This window comes from Triplophysa rosa, linkage group LG21 (assembly GCF_024868665.1).
Source record: "Triplophysa rosa linkage group LG21, Trosa_1v2, whole genome shotgun sequence".
In the NCBI taxonomy this organism is placed as follows: Eukaryota; Metazoa; Chordata; class Actinopteri; order Cypriniformes; family Nemacheilidae; genus Triplophysa; species Triplophysa rosa.
In genome coordinates, this window is record NC_079910.1 from 14,190,266 (window position 1) to 14,207,504 (window position 17,239).

Sequence of the window (17,239 nt, forward strand, 5' to 3'; positions counted from 1 at the left end):
ATGGGGCTTAGAACCATACGTGTTTTGAATTTTGCATTTGAAAGAAGAGCGTATTTACGTCAGGCTGTTTATGAAATCTTATAAAATTACTTTCAACAACATGTCTCAAAACCCTGTTTTATTTTCCATTCAGTTGCTGCGATCAATGTTGATGAAAAAAACTTTTTTTAATATGCTGTTAAAGGATTAGGGCGTTAAACGATTAACTGCGATTAATCACATCCAGAATAAAAGTCTGTGTTGTGCATATTCATTTTGTATTTATAAAAACATACACATACATGCATATATTTAAGAAAAATATAAAAATGAATAAACATTTATATAATTACAATTATTGGTAAATATAAATAAATATATGAAAATATTTCCTGAATATGTATATGTATGTTCATGCGTTTATAAATACAAAATGAATATGCACAGTACACAGACATACAGTATATTATGTAAACACAAACGTTTATTCTGAATGCGATTAATCGTGAAGTCGTGTTCTCCAGGAAGGCGAGAGCTCAGCGCTCTCACTCTAAACCACATCTACGACCACACAACATGTAAACAGCCCCAGCATGTTGCAACGAGTGTCTGCGTTTCGCGGCGGCTCCATTCCCGGCTGTTTTATCGGTTTATTTGCCTCAGGCGCGGCTAGCTTGCTAGCAACATACTTCCGTTTGGGAGGAATAAAGTGCTGATGTATGTGGTTTCAACAACCAGATGCAATCCAAGGGGCAATCTTCCGGTCTCTCTCGTGAAACCAACACGGAAGTGACTAAAACTGCTATTCATCGACTGGCCACTAGAGGATGGCTCCAAAACAGAGCAGAATCTCATTGAGCCCCATGTTAAAATGGCCAACTTTACAGCACAAAAAAACATGTTTACAGCCTGGTACAAAAAATTATTTTGGTCTATATAGGTAATTTTACCCTTCATGACAACTGTGAGGAGGGTGATCTTTTTTATAACTCACCCGTTTAATTTATATTAAGCCTTAAAATTCTGCAAAATAGTTGCGTGGCCACTTGAGTGACAAGTGGTTACAGCCAACCGGGTGCCTCAGCTCCAACCATGTCCCGCCTCTTTGCCCATTTACGATTATCCGGGAGTGACGCGCGATGACGTGATGCCAAGATGGCGACGACCGGCTCCGCCTACTTTAGGCTTCATTTTAAAGGTCAGTTTATGGTTCTGCGTAGGACCTACGCCGTACCCTACGGCGTAGCCTACGCAGAGCCGCGTACCCTGTGCGTACCCTACGCCGTAGCCTGACGCGCACCTCTCCAAAAATGTAACAACGCGTCAACTCAACGCGGACCCTACGCTGACCCTACGCGGACCGCAAGCGCTGTGATTGGTCGGTTTGGCAGCATCGTACTTCCTTCTACGCATTTCTGGCGTCTTCTTCTCTGGCGTCTTCTTCCGGCAAGTTCAGAGTCCACAAAAGAACAACATGGCGAGCATCGACATCTCTGGTTTCTAGCTTTTTGTTTAAGTGATTTAATTAAAAGTAACTGTTTTTCTACTTCGATCAGCTCCAACTCCGTTAAGATGCGATCAGCTTCCATCGCTTGCAAACACTAGCATACACACAAAACATCGGCGAAGAAGAGCAACCCGGGAAAACACAAAAAGCCAACTAGCGTTTCGGCGGTGTAATTGCAGTACGACGCATACTCTCAACGCAGAACCATAAATGTTCACGACGGCGTCGTCTACGTACGTAGGCCACGCCTACGCACGACTATAACTTAAGCTTTACTCTTCACAAACCTACGGGTGACATCACGGACACTACGTCCATATTTTATCTATGTCTATGATTTAGACTTGTTCAATTTTGACTGGAATGCGTCCCAGACCACCTCCTGAAGTGGTTTTAGCGATCGGATTTAAATCCGTCTCGAATGCGTTTCAGAGGGCATTTACATCTGGTCTTTTCACAATCGGATAGCTATCCGATCAAAGAAAACTCATGAAGTGACCAGGTGTAAATAGGCTCTAAATGTCGAATCACATTATTTTTCAGGCCCTGCAGACCTTAAAACACATAAGAGTTCAAATTGAAAACACTGAAAACCTTAATACAGTCACAATTTCTTGCTCATTCATTGTTGTTGTTTCCGCCACATGCCCATCCCTAGCATGTGTAATGTCTCTAGGAATTTCTGAAACAGCTACTGTGCCAACAGCTCAATGACTTTAAACTAGAAAACTCCATTAATAAACCAGTGCATTTGCTACATCCATCGATTAGACAGATCACTACAGTTTCCTATAAGTTCATGAGTAAAGCACATGGACAGAAGACTGTGTGTGTGAGTAAGAGAACAATAATGACTGCTGTGGCTGTCTACTGGAACACCAGACATCTTTCATGCCACAGCTGCGTTGCAGAAGATCAGAGCTCTTGCCAACATGCACACAAACACACTCATTCCCACTGAACACACTGAATGTGTTGAGATTTATTAGATTTATTGAGATAGTATTTTGGCGATATTGCGATTACACTTTACTTCATGTAAATGCAATAATTGGATTTAAATAATAAGATTAAGCTCATAATCGCAGTAAGCATAATCAAAGCAATAAAAAGGCATGTAAACACCATAATCGCATTTATACTGCTCTGACCAAGATGCGCTTGTGCTTCTGTCATGCATCTTCAGCGTAAATTCATGGTAAACATGACAGTCTAAAGTTTTATCGTCAACACAACTGGCTGTCAGCAGTCTCTGCTCCTTATCTTCACACAGAAAAATGCGAACGCGATGACAGAGCACACCAACGTTGGAGACATTTCCCATCATATTTCTATATTCATCACGGCGCTGAATAACCATATGATACGTCCACATAACGGTGTTTTACATTTAATGTGAATATATTAAAACGATAGCCAGTAGCACACACCTACTGTATCTGAGATCATCTTTTGTGCTGTGTATTATAGCAAATAATCAGACTAATACAACTTTCATGTAAACAGGAGCAAAGAGGTGTTCTCATGTCATGTAAACATGTTACTGGAATTAAGTCCTTACTCTGATTATTGGAAATAATCGCATTATTGGTGCGCATGTAAACGTAATAACAATTTGTGCATGTGAAGCCCAAAAGGAAAAACTTCCTTTTTTCAATCGTGTAACTGTGGCCCTAGAATTACCAGCTTGATTTATAATACAAAACCACACACACAAAATTGTGCTCCTGTGCACAGAGGAGACAAATATTCATGAGCATCCTGATGTTGTTAAGTTACAAATCATATGCCCATACATATTATTCATCAAGAGCTGCTCAAATCACCTTAGCACAAACACAGTCTAAACAAAAATGCTTTGCAAAAGATTTTCCACTTCTGTTTCACAGCTCAAGGAGAAGCTGGGGAGGTGAATGGGTTTACGGGCTTTTTAATTCATTCAGTTTATCTTTTTGCAGGCCCCTAATGACACCCCCTGCACTGGCCTTGCCTAAAGGGGCCCCCAGCCCTGGGCTCAAGCTTTTGAAACGCTCGAGAAGTCAGAGGATCAAACTAGGTGACTCAGATCGGCTTTATACTCCATAATACACACTGAGAGAGAGAGAGAGAGAGAGAGAGAGAGAGAGAGAGAGAGAGAGAGAGAGAGAGAGAGAGAGAGAGAGAGAGAGAGAGAGAGAGAGAGAGAGAGAGAGAGAGAGAGAGAGAGAGAGAGAGAGAGAGAGAGAGAGAGAGAGAGAGAGACCGAGAGAGAAAGTGAGGGGAAAGGCATTGTGTGGAAACCCACTGTTATTTCCCAGAATTCCTTGCGTGTTTGAAGCCATGCTCACCAACCCATGTGAACACAAAGTGAGAGAGCCAAAGGCACCAAAGAGACATTGATCAAATAATGATTATGTTAAAGTAGACAAACATAGTTCCAGACAAGACACAACATGAGCACAAAGTAGTGTCTTTAAACCTGTGACACAACTTCCTTCAGCCGGAAAAGCCTGTTATTACATTTAGCATTACACGAGTGAAACTCAAAAATAACAACATTAATACTGAACTCACATAATGGCTACATAGAAAGTTATTCTGTCACCGTTTTTGACAACATCTGTTGAATTTTGCTGATAACCACAGAAAATCATTTTGACTTGTCCCTTTGTCTGGGAAAACAAACAAACGCAAAAACAAAAAAGGTTTGACAGTTAAGCATTGACAACAACCCATCAGTGCACCACTGACGTTTATTGATTCTTTCTGTCAACACATTTTTATTCAATGTATATATCAATACTTTTCTTGACTGAGAGCATGCGACAAACATAAACAGAGCTTAACATTTAAAAACCCACCTTCATGTCGTTCAAACCCCTGATGGCTTTCAGAACCAGCAGGTTTTAAACTAAAATATATTTGAGTATTTAATAAAAGTCTTGACCTGTGCCCCATGCAGTAACAGTTAACTCCTCTACTCTCATGATGTGGAAATCGCTGTTGTTCCAGCCGTTACATGTTATTTAAAAGAAATGTCCTAAAACTGTGTAAACAAAACACTTCGGGCACGAAGACATAGAGGCAAGTCAAGACTTTCACAAATAATGGATAATATTTTAGTTTGTTTTTCACCAAACCTGCTTGTATGCCTTTAGGACACTTGGAATATACAACATGAGTCACATGGGGTTATTTACGGACATTTTTAATAATTTGACGCTTCAGAAGTGGAGGTCACAATCCACTCCTATTTCATCCCGAAAACAACATTTTAGTTCCAAAGGACAAAGTGCCATCAGGGGTTTGAATAACATGAGGGTGAGTAAATGATGACAATTTTTTTTATTTTGCATGAACTAATTTTTCTGAACTGCTGTACACTAAGAAAAGAGATTGTACAGTAAGAAAGAGATGGTTCTTCAAAGAACCTTTGACTGAATTTATTTTTAAGAGTGTAAAGGAGTAAACTAGACGTAGAATGTTAAACTAGAGATGCACTGATACTGAATTTCTTCACTAATACTGACCGTACTGATATCTGCCAATGCTGATAACGATTGTGAAGATTAAATGAATATTTCTTAACTTTCTGAATGTTATTAATTCATATAATGACAATTAATATTGAACATCAAACTGGTGTATCTTAAAAAAATTAATTGCATTTTCCGGTCCTGGGCAATTCCGTGAAAATGTCAACCTTACCATGAAAAAATAAAGTTTTTACCAAGGGTTTTTACTTTGGTAACAGCTCAGATTTTAACATTTGGTGGTTCAAATACCCATGTGAGATCTCTCTTCAAATTTGTAAAGCATTTGTTTTATTTTTAGTGCATGATTTTTCATAGTCAGGTAAGTGCCATTTTCAGGATTGTCACATCCACAACGCTACATATTCCTCATAAATGGACACATGAAAATTAAAATAAAATAACTATTTTATATTCTATAAAGAGGCAGCCCTTCTCCATTCATTGGGTATTATTGCTTCAGGACTGTGCATTTTATTTCACAGAAATCCTACAAAGTTTGTCGTCTCCCAAAAAACGCGTCCTTTTTTTGTCACATCCATAACGCATGTTTATTTCCCTTTTTTAAAATAGAAAATGTGTTCATAGACTGACATTTTTTTATGTTTAAACTCTATCAACAAGGGTTTAGTAAAATATAAATGGATGGTTCAATATATTTGTAACAAATTCATTCTCTGTGCATTTTTATGTCACGTCCATAACGCAAAATGTCACGTCCATAACGTTGGAATTGCCCTCCTCTTTTGATTGACAGGGTGTATCGGTCCAGATCATCGGCTGTTTTTAAACTATTGGCCGATAGGCCGTTATATTGGTGCATATCTATGTTAAACTATAGCCTAGTAACAAATGTACTGGTATGGTCCTCTGCAGAAAATTTCAAGCCAAGGCACATTTTCTCGAGCATTTGAATGGTCAGAATGTGCTTCTCTCCTCCGCGGCCAAGCAGCTGCTCTGAGGCTTACAGAGAATAACATCAGCCAGGTGCAGTGTTCAAAGCCCCTGCACTCTCCCTCCCTCACCCACTCGCTTCATCTCTCTCTCTTTTGCCAACCCAGTCGCTTTCTCTCTCTGTGTGTCTCTCTTTAACCCACTCCCTTCATTTCTGTCTATTTGTTTTTTATGCTCTTTGGAGTGCAGGAATGGGGAAAGGAATGAAAAAGTCCTGCCTCATGTAGTCACAAAGAGAATCCATATAATCAGCACCAACAAATAAATGATTACAAAGTAGATTTGAAAGTCTTGGTCCATTTGAAATACCTGTAAGAGTATGGTGGAACCAGATACAATCATTTCTCTCTCTCTCTCTCTCTCTCTCTCTCTGTCCTAAGCACTCTCTTGCCTTTTTTTATAAACCCATAAATTCCACTACACGTTTGACCTCATTTTGAACCCTAAACACTCCAAACATAAGATACGTGTGAGATCCCACACCTTTATTGTGTGTGTGTGTAGCACAGAGGAATATGAAACCTACCAGTTGTTTTTGAAACTGAAAGTGAGGCTTTTCAAGTGATGAGGATTCAGGATATAATCTAGTCACTATGTACACAATGCAATAATCCTTCAGTTTTGTCATGTGAAAACATCGACTTTTTCAGAACCGTATTTGAGCTACTGTGTGTCCACCCAGTTCAAATTCTGCTTTAGGTTTCTGAACACTTAAAGGGACAGTTCACTATAAGGGGGCAAGATATATGCTTTATTTTAGATAACAAACTACAGAAACAAAGTTTTGAGGCAAGTAAATAACCAAGTTATTTTTATTTGTGTGTACTGTTCTTTAAGACAATAAATCTAATGCTATTGTACAGCAAAATCTTACCGTGGCAGTCATCTTGTCACTTTCCGCCATGATAGCGGATGCGTACTTGTTGGTTGGCATCACTATTTTTTCAGCCTTTTTTCTTTCTTCTCTGTCCTGTCATAATAAAAAGCAATAGATTAGCATTACTTGGAAGAACAACAAAGAAGAGATATTAAATCAAGAGACATTAACCAGTCTCAATAATGAATAAAAAACATATGTAAATGTTCTGGCATATACTGTAAACATTCCTCTGAAACAAAATTAATGCATACTCGTTTTTAGTCTTTAACTAAATGTTGACCTCTGCCTTAACCGACGGTGCGGTCATAATTGACATTAGCAACAACAAAAACCATAGCAGGTGCTACTTGTATTATAGATTTGCAACGAATCACTCAGTCCAAACACAGCGGTGGCTACCATAGTACAAAAAGATGTCGTTCTCATGTTGATGCAGGGAAGAGATCATGCGCGCATTAGAAAGACTGTAGAAAGAGCTATTACATAAATAAAAGGTTTGTGGATTTTACATTTAAAAAGAAGGATAAAAGTCAGGCAGGAGCTAGGACCTGCGTTAATATTATAAACGACTTTCCAGCAGAGATGAGTTAGGACCCGCGGTACTAAGGCTTTTAGCAGAGATACTCACAGATATCTATGGAGATACTTTCCAGCAGAGAGACGTTGGAGAGAAAGACTGTCTTAAAATCACCCCCGAGGAGGATGCTTTGATTCGGATCAGTATGTGAGTAACATTGTTTTTTCTGTTTGTTAGAACCAAGATATGGTGTTGTTTCTAATATTAGCTGTGTGACGGACCAGTTTTGAGCGTCATTGTTTATCTGGAACCGCTTTAATATTGTACTCGTCCAGATACTGGAGAGAGAGAGCGAGAGCGCGTTGGCGCTAAAACTGTAGAGAGAGCGCGTTTTACTCTCTTACTCAATGATGAATAAACTTACATTTAATCCGCGTGTCACATGCGTTCCGAACCGTAGAGCACGATCCGTTTCACCACTATACCGCAGGGGAGAGGAAGAGGAAACGCGCATTGTTGTGTTGTTTGTCCGTTTATATTGCATTTCTGTCAATAGATCCTCAAAAAAACCCGTATTGTTCCTTTAAAATCCATAACATCATCAATGACCACACAGGAGATTGTTCTAATGTGTACATTACATTCAGTTTGTTATTTTTACTTTAAAAGTCATTTTCAGGTAATGATTGTCTAGGTAAAGCTAATAAACAATCAACAGACTGCAGTCTACGCTAAGGTTGGTCTGAAGTTATATTTCAACTTAGTTGAACTAATGAAAGTAAAAAAATAGCTTAACTTTAATTTTATGACACAAAAGCAGATATTGTACAGAATGCTTAAGCTGTTTGTACAATAAGACTTTTTTCTTTATGTTCTTGAAATACACTGTGTAACAAAGCTCAATAAAACGGAAGGAAGGAGGTGGGAACCGGTGAACATTTAACACACTTTAATAAAAAATAAACAAACAATAACACGGAAGTAAAAGGCCGGCAGTCGACCGTGAGGTGACAGTTGAGCAGTGCCGAATCACAACTCGTGTGAAAATACCACCGCACATCACGCAGTAGCAATTACAAACTGAGATGGCGACAAAGAGGCCATTCTTACGGACTGCCACTTTAAATAGGGATGCACCGATATGTACATTTTGGGAGATAACCAATAAACATTGGAAGCCAATAACCGATATATAGCCAATATACAGTATATAAAATAAATATTAATATAAAATTCCCTAAGACTGAAACAAAAGGCAAAAAGTGGACAACTGCTTTTATTTGAAAACATTGACTGCAGAAAACAAGGTAACCATTAGTTCTCTTTTTTCCCCTGAAAATCATGTACCAAGCCTACTTTATACTAGTTAACGATTTTTTAACCTTCAAACTTCCTAAACATATATACATAGTACATGTATGTGTTTATAAATACAAAATTAATATGCACAGCAAACAGCAGACATAACACAAAGTTTTTTTTCTGGATGCGATTAATTGTTTGTCAGCCCTAATTCTGACTTGCATTCAAATAATAAATGATAACAAATTTCAGTTTTGGGACAATTTCCTATTCATTAACAGTAGGGCTTGCACGATCATGGGTAAAATGATAATCATGATTATTTTGCTCAAATTTTTAATCACGATTAATTAACAACGATTATTTTGTCAGTTCAGAACTTTTGTTTTTAATTTCACTTCAGCATGTTTATTAAGCCTATACTTTACAGCCAATGAATATGTTATAATCTGCTGCCATTGAACTTCTTCAACTATTTTAAAGCACGCAATCAATCATCTAGGGCTGTCACGATTATTAAATAATCGTCTCATCGCGATTGTTTGACCTCATCGCGATGATTTCGGATCATCGCAATTATTGCACATCTCTATAGAAGACACTAGGGGGAGCTGTAGTGCATCTGCATATTGCATATTTTAGTGTATATATTGTTACTAAAGCATGGTAATTCTTGTAAAATGTACCACCACAACACAATTACTTAAAAAAAAACAAAAAAAAAACATATACAAATTACCTGCAGTATTATTATAAGCAAATCTCAGTGTGAAAACCAGTCTACCAAAATTTCATTAACACACAAGTAAAATTTTTTTGTAGTCTTGCAAGTGAGAAAAAAAACAGACTAGAAGCTTTTCTATGACTGATAGTATTTTAATGGTGGCTTCAATTCACACCTGATCAATTTACTTCATTTACAAGTATTTGGTGGTTGTATTATTGACAGGTAAAAGCCTAAACCTTAAATATATGATGATCAAATTTTTTCTGATGTATTTCCAAGAAAAAAACATAGTCTTGTATTCAGAACAATATGGTCGTTTCAATCGCTGAATCAAAAATGAATGAGAATTAAATGTCAAAACAGACAATTAATCGTCATAATCGCCAAAGCCCTAAAACAGACAATTAATCGCCATAATCGCAATGATTTATTAGACAATTAATCGTCAATCAAATTTCATAATCGTGACAGCCCTACAATCATCTACACTCTAAAAAAAAGCCGTAAACATAGGGCACAATATACTGTATTAATATGAAGGAATTTTCCGTGTTCATTTTTACAGTTGTTTTACCTGTATTTTACATTTTGCACTGCATTCATTTGCATTTTAGCATTAATGGAAATGTCCGTAAAATAAAGGAAAATGTACTGGTAATTTTCTGCCAGTACTTTATCTGTTTTTTTACGGGATTTTTTTACAGTGTATAAACACTAAACACTCCACCACAAAAATGAACATTTTGTGACCTTCGGAATGAAACCTTGCTACATCCATTTTTGATTTCTTGTTCTTTTGTTTATAAATCATTGGTCACTCTTCATGTTTGTCTGTGGGTTTTGCAAAAAAAAGTATTAAAATAGTAGAATTTCAGTGAAGAAATGTTGTAATTCCTGTAAAATAGCAGTTTAAAAGATACAAGCTTTGTGATGATTTTTCGACCTTATCGGGAGTTTTGTGCTTGCTTTTAAAACATTAATATCACAACGATTATGCTCAATTAATTGTGGGAAGCATAAATCGTTATCACGATTAAAATATGATTAATCATGCAGGCCTATTTAACAGCATCACTTGTAATTAGAATTAGAGTTAATTTTCTTCTGAAGTCCAAAATTCCCAGGAGCTAGAAACATTTAGATCAACACAGAGATATCAGCCATTCATTCTTTCAAATCACAGCTGTTCTTCACATTACACCCTGAGGGTGACAAATGTGCTACTGACTTCTCTTTTTCTCATCACTTCTGGAAGAGAGATTTGTATCACAAATTGTTTTAATGGAGGCTTTAACTGACAGGCATGCACACCGTTCCAAACCTAAAGCCTTTCACTCACATGTCTTTGGTTTATTTACTAAAATAAACAAACCCACCTAACATAGTGAGTTCAACTTGTAATGCAATCAGTATCAAACGCCTATAAGACAACCTGGAAAACTGGACCTGAATAGTGAAAGTGCAGGAAAACGAATCCACATAAAAACTTAAACAACCCACTACAAACCGACAGGACACAGTCAAGAGTCGAGACCTCCAGGTGCATCCTCCACAATGACTGAATGACAAGCGTGTGCAAGTTCACACACACAAAGGCATCATTCGCTGATGGATCTCATTTCAGAAGTCCATTATCTAAGTGACAATGCTTAACTTTTCCTTATGGGATCTATAAGCACACGTGCATTAGCGCACACATACACTCATTCACTACAGCGCAGTGGGAGAACTGAAAGCATTTGTGAAGGTGAATAAAACTGAATGCGAGAATACAATAAGAGGCCACATCAAAGGTCTGTATGAATGACAGAGATTGTGAACCTAATGTGCAGGCTTTTTGCGAAATGTGTGTGTTGATGTTCCTGTCATTGGGAGTGCAAACCCCATATTAACTTTCACACAGTAAAGCCATTAAGAGCATTTTCAAATGACTTGACATAAACATGATATAAGATTCAGTATGAGTACGCATAATCCAAAACAAGCTGATTTAAGTGCATAATAGTAAATGCAGCCGTGAGCTGGGAAAGAAAAGGTCATACTGAATGAACAAATAAGTTTTTGTTAAACCCTTAGGACGTTTTACAATTATTTTATAGGCGGTTTCAGCAACAACAACATAAATAAACAAATGTTATGTGGGTCAAACTTAACTTCCAGTAGACCTGCGCAAAGAATCAATATAATTACTATACAATAAAACATTAATATGAATTCATATTTATTTTATTTGTTATGATTAAATACTGTACAATGGTCATTTTGTGGGTACAATGGTTGTACTATAAAAAACATGGTTAAACTGTAGTAAAACCATTAGTTTCATAAAGGAACTCCCAGACACCCATAAAAATCCGAGGAAGCCCCGATCCTCGAGCTGTTCTGGGTTCTGTGTTTTATTGTTACAGGGGGCTTGATTGAAGTCTGAGTCATTTCCATGCACCCGAGCAAAGTGACGGTGAGGCATTCCTCCGAGAGGCCCCGCGGGCGTCGAGCGCGCTCCGCCGCACAGTCTACCGACGCCAATTAGCGCGTTACCGTCGCTCAGATGCGCGCGCTCCACTCGCGTTCACCCCGCCGCGGAATTCACCTGCACTGAGCACCCCCATGTTTATTACATATGCTGACATTTCTGCAGATTAGGTAACAACTGTTCAATAAAGTAACGTTAAACGCTGTAAATGCGCTAAAACCTTACGTGACAATGAATGTACGCTTACACGATGACAGTCAACAAACACAATAAAACGTTTTTTTATTACAGAAATGTAACATTCTTTGCCTGTAAAGATATTCAGTATACTATATTTACAAACTGTTCAAATGTAAAAAGATGCTTCACCTAACTTGTTCTTACTTTAATCAATCATCCTTTCTTCATCATGTAAGAAAAAACTGATTTGGAAAAAAAGATTTCCCGATAATCTTACCGGTTCATATGCACGTGCATCTGCGTGCACACATCTGGATTTTAATGAGAATTTGGAAATCCGATCACAAATGATCTTATTACGCATATAAATGCTCCACAAATATAGAAAACAACTCGGACAAACAGTTATTGCAAATAAAACGTCTTATCGCCGATGCCCTCGCGCAACTTACATAATCACCTATAAATTTCAACTCGCCTCAAACATGCACGCTCGATAAATCACTTGTTATTCCAGTCTTTCACAAAGGGAAATTAAATAAATTTCGTTAATATTCGTTGTATGACTTAAAAAACTATCAAATATTAAATGTAAGTTTGCGTAAAGTAATCTACACTATCAGACATGTGCGGTCATGCTGCACTTGAACTCTCCCTGTAGAACGCGCACCAAACAGCTCTATGCAGAAGAAGAATGAAACTTACCTGTCTCTGGAGTAGAAGTGTTATTTAAAAAAGTTTGAGAGCAGAGATTGGTGGTGCTGTTAAAGTAGTCCACTGCCAGGGTTCTGCGGTATGGCACACTGATCTTTACTGCTACGCACGCCTTTAAACCCTTGGGGCGAATATGTAAATGGAGTCTCGTTCACAAGGACCGTTCGGTCTTTCGCCTCAATACTCAGGCGTGACTTTTCCCGGGTCTCGAATCTCGCTTCCACGGAATAAAAGATACGTTTACCTCCTACTGTTTAACCCTTTCTCGGGATTTTTGAGTTTCTGTGTCAGTGCAAATTAAATATGTATCCGTGTCTACCTTTCCATACAACAGCAATTTTAACGTGCTTTAACTTATTTGTAAGTCTGTAATATCACAGTAAAAATCGTGAAAAGAAGTAATACGAGGTGAAAACGATTTGGTGTTGTGTAGTGTAACGTGGTCATTCAAAGAGAAATATTATTCTCCTTCATATCTTTATATTAAAATTTGTATACTATATTCCCTAGTAAAACTACTATGGCATTGTATCTGCAGACGTGCAAAGAAAATGTTACATTACACTTTATTAGTTATTTTTTAATTACTGTCAATCAAACCAGTGAATATCACATCGAAATGGGATACATGATCACACGTTTATAGCACGAGATCTGCTATTCGAGAATAGCGAAAGTGCGAACATGAATCCCGAGACTCACTCCATAGCGGAAGCGCTGAAGCAGATGTGACAGTTCAGCGAGTTTATCAACAGTGGAGCCGCTGCTGCTGCTGCACAGAAACAATGTTGCAGTTGCATTTCACGAGCGATATATTATCTGATAATGTCAGCACTGACTTTCAAAACCTCAATAAGTTCAATGAACAGGTAGGAGTTCAGTATGCGGGAAATTAAATAACTATGATCCTAGCGTATTGGCTATCAAATGATTTCGTGTAAATGTCAAATGCAGTTTGTGGGGGGAACTATCAGAAAGTCAGGTGAGGTCTGGCTCAGTGTTTAATCACGTGAGATGATCATGAAGCTAACCCGACTAACCTCCTGCTTCTGTAGCGATGCAGAGCTTTAAACGTTAGCTAACGTAAGACTTAGTTGTCCCAATTGTTGCGTATCATATATAAACATCTGGGCCCTGTTGCATAAACTTAGCCGCTAAGTTAAGACTGCGTCTTAACAACTCATCTCACTGATTAGCAGTTAGTTAGGACTAATCAGTCTTACTTTTCATATTTCAACTAGCCCAATCTACCTTTTTATGTAACTCATTTAAAGACGTTTTGACCGGTCTTGAAGAAAAAAATAAGATGACTAAAGATGACGAAACTGCTAGTTCGACATAGGGAATTGTATTTACTCCCAACCTCAATCTATGCGGAAATAAACGTTAAATTATTACTATCCTGATGTAAATCAAACGTGTATTCTGTTCTCAGTTAGGTCTAGGTATTTGCAGACATTATAATTTAATTAAACAAAATATTGTTAAAAATTATATAAATAAAGGGACTCAGATCTGCTTCTCAGTGAATGTGTAAATAAAAAACATTTATATTTAGTCACTTAATAGATGTTTTTATCCAAAGGGACTTATGGAAATGAGAAAGCACCAACATTTCATCAGTGATATAACAAAACGTGTAGTCTACACAGCTATGTTTACATTAAAAAGTACAGAAATTAAGCTAGGGGAGGATAAACAACACAGACGTTTATTTAAAATTTATTAACAGAGTTAGACTTTGGAAAGGGTAATAGATAGAATTTTATAGAATAGTCTTTTCATTGGAATATTTTCAATGTCTTGTAAATTACAGAACAGTTAAAGCATTATATGAACAATTCTGAGTCATATGTGTATTGTTCTCTGTGCAAGCTTCATTTATTCAATGCAATCACTGAAACTTAAATTTTCCCTCTGCAGCAGTTTTTGAGTCTAACAGAGATCTTGTACCAGTTCCTATTAGAGCCAAAAGAGGTGAGTTAACAATTCCAGATCTCTAGACCGCATGTCTTTAGCATAACAAAACCAGTCATTTCACTTCAGTTCACTTATTATTTAGTCAATAATTGAGGGTGATAATTGTTACAAATGCATGTCTGTGCACATTATCTGTGGGAACATGTCACATTTTTTTAGTTGAAAAACTTTTAATTTGTACACAAGTTGAATAATGTGCTTCTGTTCTTCAGTCAGAGCGATTCTTGCGACAGCTGACGGAGTTTGCTGGAGAGAATGGGATGAGTGTTGGGCCACTGCGGGGTCTGATGAAAAGTGTCCTCCTACTACCTCATGGTAACACTTTAAGGACTGTCATTTTGAACGATTCCATCACCCTTACCTAAATTTGCGCTGATGAATAATGCACTCCCCTTCCCCTGTTGATAACATTAAAAGTAGACGTTTAGTCTGACCCTCCCACTAAGCAGCGGCCATTTCACTGTGATCCTAATCATGGTGACTGATTGTTTAGGGTGCTTTGCACTGAATTGCTGCATTAATGCATCTAGAGGATTCTAACATATGCAAATAGCCCTTGTTGCAAATTGCCCTTGAAAATCTGTACCTAATGCCACATGTATACTTAGAAACAAATGTATAGGATAATGCAATGTAAGTCGCTTTAGATAAAAGCGTCTGCCAAATGTAAATGTAAATGTAGACTGCATGACCCTTGACAAAAGCACACTCAGTCAGTATGTGCAGTAATCCGCATTGCAAGTGTCCCGCTGTCTGTACATTTTAGACGGAAAAATAATCAAAGCGGTGGAATGGACTTCAGAAAAATAGACAAAAAGAAGGCATAATGCTAATAACGTACGCTTATATTGTACATAAAGAAACAATGATTTCTCTAACTTCCTTCTCAGGTGCTTTAAAAAGAAACCTGACAGGAGAACAGGTGAAGCTGGACTTGCTTTCATTAGGTATGAGCTTTCCACACTCATATTCTGTATAATATAGATCATGAATCCCTATTTAACAATGTTATTCTTTTTTTGCATAAGGATTAAATGAGGAAAAAGCCAGTTATTTCTCTGACCAGGTACTGCATGATTTACTGTGTTTCTTCATGGTTTTGCCTATAAAGCGGGTGAGTATTTCTATAAGATGACTTCTTTTTATTTCAGTGGAAAGTTCACTACCCAGTTTTATCCAGACTGGCAGTAGGACAGACATTAATGGTCAACCAGCTTGTTGACATGGAATGGAAGTTTGGTGGTAAGGAATCGAAACATCTTTACATTGAATATTTGCATTGTTTATGTGTTTGCATATTGTGTAAAGAATGTAAATGTTTAATCCTTTGCAGTTACTGTTGGTACAAGTGAGCTGCAAAAGACTGGAAATATTTTTCTACAGGTGATTTTTTCCTACCATTTTTATAACAAAATAACTGACACACGTAATATGGGGTTTATGTGACTAATCGTGGGCATAAAGTTATTTTTATTTAAAGTCTTTTGGAAAATAGTGGGATAATTAAAAGCAAAGATCTTGGCAGATCTATTTGGCATTTTTAAACTAACTTTCTTCTTTCTTACAGCTGAAACTGGTCATCAGAAAAGGAAACACGACAGAAAATGTTTACATGGGTGAGCTCTCAAAAGATCCATTGTATAAACCTTAAATCATGTTTTTGTTATACTTTTATTATCGTCTCTTTTTTATTACGTTTGTTTGCCTTTCTCCCATCAGAGCTGACTTTACCTCAATTCTACAACTTCCTTCATGAGATGGAGAGGGCCAAAGCCAGTATGGATTGTTTCAGTTAACTCACCTGTGAACAGGCGTATTGATGTTTTTAATACTGCAGAGGTCCACCCTCCTCACAAATAGTTTCAATATGAAGCAGAAATATTAGTTTTTTGATCATGCTCGGTGTACTGTATGTAAATGTGTGTGTGTGTATGTTTTGGGACAAAGAGCACATTCCACATTAATGTCTTACTGTTGATCCTCTTTGATTAATTGTCTTTCTCTGAAAAAACCTTTAAACAATTTTCTCTGGTGTCAAGTGCTATTGTATGTACTGTCAATTAATAAATGTGCACACTTGACATTTCCTACCATCTCAGTTTAAGTGTTCACATTTCCTGTGTCTTCAAACAGTGTCAATAAAATTCACCTTAAGCTGTACCTTAATAATGAATCATTTCTTATATGAGTATTAAAGGCTTTCAAGCTTTACATTAACTGGATCTTATGTTTTCAGTTATATTTGTGCTATCTGTTTTAAAGGGATACTCCACCCAGAAATAAAAATTCTGTCATGAATTACTCCCCCCAAGTTGTTCCAAACCTGTAAAAATGTTTTTGTTCTGTTGAACACAAAAAAAATCAATTCTAGGATATAATTGACTACCATAGTAGGAAAAATTAAAATGGTATAGTCACATTTGCTCTAGAACTGTTTGCTTTCCTACATTCTACAAATATCATATTTTTCCTATGGTAGTCAATGATGTGACAGAACTGTCAGTAGCTAACATT

At 37.2% G+C, this 17,239-nt stretch overlaps 2 protein-coding genes across 4 annotated transcripts in view; one reads left to right on the forward strand and one right to left on the reverse strand.

The window, feature by feature from the left end:
• Positions 1–12,913, reverse strand: part of dnmt3bb.1 (DNA (cytosine-5-)-methyltransferase 3 beta, duplicate b.1) — a 39,766-nt gene extending 26,853 nt beyond the window's left edge. For all 3 annotated transcript variants that reach the window (XM_057363139.1, XM_057363138.1, XM_057363136.1), the window contains exons 1-2: positions 12,737–12,913; positions 6,827–6,922 (exon numbers count right to left, since the gene is read on the reverse strand). In XM_057363139.1, coding sequence (XP_057219122.1) covers positions 6,827–6,886 — 60 coding nt within the window. In that variant the 5' untranslated portion in view covers positions 6,887–6,922; positions 12,737–12,913. The remainder of the gene's footprint in view (positions 1–6,826; positions 6,923–12,736) is intronic.
• Positions 12,914–13,460: 547 nt separating this feature from the next.
• commd7 (COMM domain containing 7) lies at positions 13,461–17,016 on the forward strand. Its single transcript, XM_057363193.1, has 9 exons — positions 13,461–13,614; positions 14,669–14,722; positions 14,938–15,040; positions 15,616–15,672; positions 15,754–15,791; positions 15,877–15,967; positions 16,059–16,108; positions 16,293–16,341; positions 16,445–17,016. Exons 1-9 carry the CDS (start codon positions 13,531–13,533, stop codon positions 16,519–16,521), a joined length of 603 nt encoding a protein of 200 aa, XP_057219176.1. The 5' UTR covers positions 13,461–13,530; the 3' UTR covers positions 16,522–17,016.
• Positions 17,017–17,239: the final 223 nt, after the last annotated feature.